This window comes from Tigriopus californicus, chromosome 9, assembly GCF_007210705.1.
Source record: "Tigriopus californicus strain San Diego chromosome 9, Tcal_SD_v2.1, whole genome shotgun sequence".
NCBI lineage: Eukaryota > Metazoa > Arthropoda > Copepoda > Harpacticoida > Harpacticidae > Tigriopus > Tigriopus californicus.
Window position 1 is genome coordinate 11,457,394 of NC_081448.1, and position 3,598 is coordinate 11,460,991.

Sequence of the window (3,598 nt, forward strand, 5' to 3'; positions counted from 1 at the left end):
TTGCAAATATTTGAAGTGTATCGAAGAGTGCTCTGAAATCAGTCTAAAAAGCCATTTTTAGAGCATTAATTGAAGTCTGTGTAGTAGCATAACCCCTGGTTAGTTTTTAGCGGCTAAAATGTGGCCAACACCAATTGAGCCAAAATGTATCGAAGATGTTTATTTGGGTCAGCATCGATGCTGCTGGGCGTTAGGATGACACAACCCTCACATGTTAAAAGGTCCTTTTCAGTACCCCAATTCACATTCAATCTTCGAACGTATTAGCCACCTAACTTTCAGCGGAAATCAAAGTTCATAAACGCTGTCCTGAAACTTGGCAAACCAAAACAGTCCCCCGACCATAAGCCNAGGCAGTGTCATGTCTGGTATCAAGGTGAGCCCAGATTGCCCAGCCGTGGGTGTGGTTTTAGCGATTAGCGTTGAAAGGGCGGGGAGGAGAATCGAACCGGAACCTCTCTCATGCATAGAAATGCTAACCAATACGCCACGTCTCCTCCCCCTCCTTCAAGGGTTTAACTCAAAGTCGCTTTCTTCGTCCCCATGAATTATCCTTTGCTTCTATCCGAGCGTGGCCTTATTGGCTAAGGTCGATCAAGCCTGTCGGCCTGACCCGTTTCATTGATTATTCCAGATTTGATCTTGGATTCGCCCCTCCCCATTGTTCATCATGAGTTCGCTCAAGCTGCAAAAGCGCTTGGCCGCCAGCGTCATGAAGTGCGGCAAGAACAAGGTGTGGTTGGACCCCAACGAGATCTCCGAGATCGGTAACGCCAACTCCCGACAAAACATCCGCAAGCTCATCAAAGACGGTCTCGTCATCAAGAAGCCCGTGGCTGTTCACTCGCGGTCCCGTGTCCGTGAGAACACCGAGGCCCGACGCAAAGGCCGTCACACCGGTCATGGTAAGCGGAAAGGTACCAAGGATGCCCGTACGCCCCAGAAGTCCCTGTGGATGAAGCGGATGCGCGTCTTGCGTCGTCTGCTCAGACGTTATCGTGAGGCCAAGAAGATCGACCGACACATGTACCACGAGCTCTATCTGAAGGCTAAGGGTAACGTGTTCAAGAATAAGCGAGTCCTCATGGAATTCATCCACAAGAAGAAGGCCGAGAAGACCCGTTCCAAGATGTTGAGCGACCAGGCCGAGGCCCGCCGGACCAAGGTCAAGGAGGCACGCAAGCGCCGCGACGAAAGGATCGCCCAGAAGAAGCAAGAGATGCTCTTGGCTTTCCAGAAGGAGGAAGAGAGCTCTGGAGGCAAGAAGTAAACGGCGCCACGATATGTTCGTGTCCTAAAACTAACTGGGGTTTCGTGATCAGTGGCGAGCATCGTCCGGACTTGAACATCTTACGGCCGGACGTTGCTCTTGAATGCTTTCCTTATTCGTCTGTCATCCGATGGAACAATACACTTCCTTATAAATTGAGTCCGTTATTTTTATCGATTTGATGTTGCCATCAGCTTGAGGACGAACTCAGACGTATCGAAATTCACAGGAAGGCATGTGAAGTAACAAAGTCAAGGAAAAATATAGTCCGGGACCTGGAGTTTAGGTATTTTGTGGAGGAAGAACTTGCACAAATATCAGAGCCAACTCTCAGTGATACAACTGAGTTTTTAGTAATCGAGTGAAGTTTGTTATAACAAGTAAAAATTTCATTATTCGGTGTAATTCTGTTGTCACGCAAACATCTTGCCTCAGGATCAGAATCATAGATTTTTACATTTTCTTATGTATTCTATGTTCAGAATACTAATCGCTTCAACAAGCCTACAAATTGACACATGACAAATCAAGTATATGCGCGATATAGGTTAGCTGGGCATGTCTCTTTCCACAGAATGACGTCAGCTGCTTGTTTTCCCTTCACTTCTCAAGCGTAATACGTTGTTTTTAATTATTGAGGCACCAACTTTCAATTATTGATGTAGACGAGCTGTAGAGTGTACATTCATTCATTGCTCTGAAGAATTTCTTGCGACATGGTTCAAGTAAGGCTACCACATGAACACCTGGCATCTGGGCGGGGATACTCGTGTTGAGAATTCAGTACTCTGATTAAAGCCAATGTAATGAAGTCGTCCTCAAATAGGACTTCTTCAAATGGGATTGGTCCTAGGTCGCTAGAACTGCGTGCCTCAATTTTTAGCGTGGTCGAATGACTGGGTCAAAAGTTATGCTCTCTCAGAGTATAACGAAGCGCAGATTGAATAAGGTAGCCTTCTTCAGATAATTGATTACCACAAGAGGGCTAGGTCCATAGAAAACAAACGAACATATAGTTTCTATGGCTAGGTCATTTATTCCATCCAGTTATGTTGTGAGGTATGAGAGATTATAACTTTTGATCCAGCTGTTCGATCGAGCTGAAAATTGAAATTGACTGGCTACTGCCAGTCTCATTTGTATGTAATTGTTTGAGTATTAGTTAATTCTCGACCACAGCCTCCCCCGTTCAAGGCTTTCATCGTAAACACTACAGAGGAAGTCGATCAGAAGGTGTAAGTGCCAGAGTGAGTGTAGGGCCCTGGAAAAAGCACGGCAGAAATTAAGAGGTTTGTGCACAAAGCTGACTCATTTTCTTCACATGGCTAAGGCTTGAAAAAATAATCCAAGCATGTATTCGAAAATTATGATTTATTTTTTTTGCGAACGAACTTCCTCACCGCTACTGGGAATGGGATGCCCGGCAGTTCAAAATGAAACAGTTATATTTAGTAATTTTCAATCAATTTGTATAATGTCTGATCCACCAACGACTCAGCCCTTGAGTGTAGGGTTGATCAGGTATTTGGATCAAAAACTTGTTCAAATCTGACTCAAATCCTGTTACAGGATTAGCACCTAGATATTCCCTGCGAATATTATAGGGAAGCAAATCAAACAATGAAGGAGCCCGAGAAAGAAGAGAAGAGAACTGGATTCCCGAAGGCTTGAAGGTGCTCTCAAAACGCACGTCAAGCCTCTACGGTCACTAGAATTTTACCCTAAATCATATGCCAGATCTGCTGAGATGTGACCATGATTGGGAAAAAAGTAGCTGCATTCAACGATATTTTTAACAAGAGGATCGGACATGGCAATTGGCGAACCTAAGCCACTTTGTAATAACAATAGTTCAGCTCCCAAAAGGTCACAAGGGATACTACCATATATTATGGCAAAGCGATTTAGCAGAAAAAAATCATGTTTTTATGACAAGATGTTGAGTTATCTTACTTTGAATGAAAGTATCGAAAGTTTCTGGTTTATGTAGTAAAAAGTCTAGAGTTTTAAGAATAGGGAATTATGACTATAGTAAAAGATGTGCAGTTTGGTCTCATATGCCAGTACCGTACTGCCTGTTTCTATTTATGACTCGGTCAAAGAGCTGTGACAAAAAGAAATTCGGCCTAGCCTCGCAGATGTCTACTCCTCCAGTTAAAGGTCTCTCTCTGTCGCATTACATTTTTGCGGGTAGGGGTTGCGTTATTCATTAATTAAGTACTCACTTTTCTTTTCTTTGATAAAGACCGAGGCCCTGTTAAGTATGCTTTACTCACTTTATGGCCATAGAAGTTTTTTGCGGAAACTTAGTCGATCTTAGTTTGCATT

At 43.8% G+C, this 3,598-nt stretch overlaps 1 protein-coding gene across 1 annotated transcript in view; it reads left to right on the top strand.

Moving 5' to 3' along the window:
• The window catches only part of LOC131886368 (large ribosomal subunit protein eL19-like), a 2,445-nt gene extending 1,016 nt beyond the window's left edge, over nucleotides 1-1,429 (top strand). Inside the window, exon 2 of the mRNA XM_059234670.1 lies at nucleotides 635-1,429. Coding sequence (XP_059090653.1) covers nucleotides 671-1,270 — 600 coding nt within the window. The 5' untranslated portion in view covers nucleotides 635-670 and the 3' untranslated portion in view covers nucleotides 1,271-1,429. The remainder of the gene's footprint in view (nucleotides 1-634) is intronic.
• Nucleotides 1,430-3,598: the final 2,169 nt, after the last annotated feature.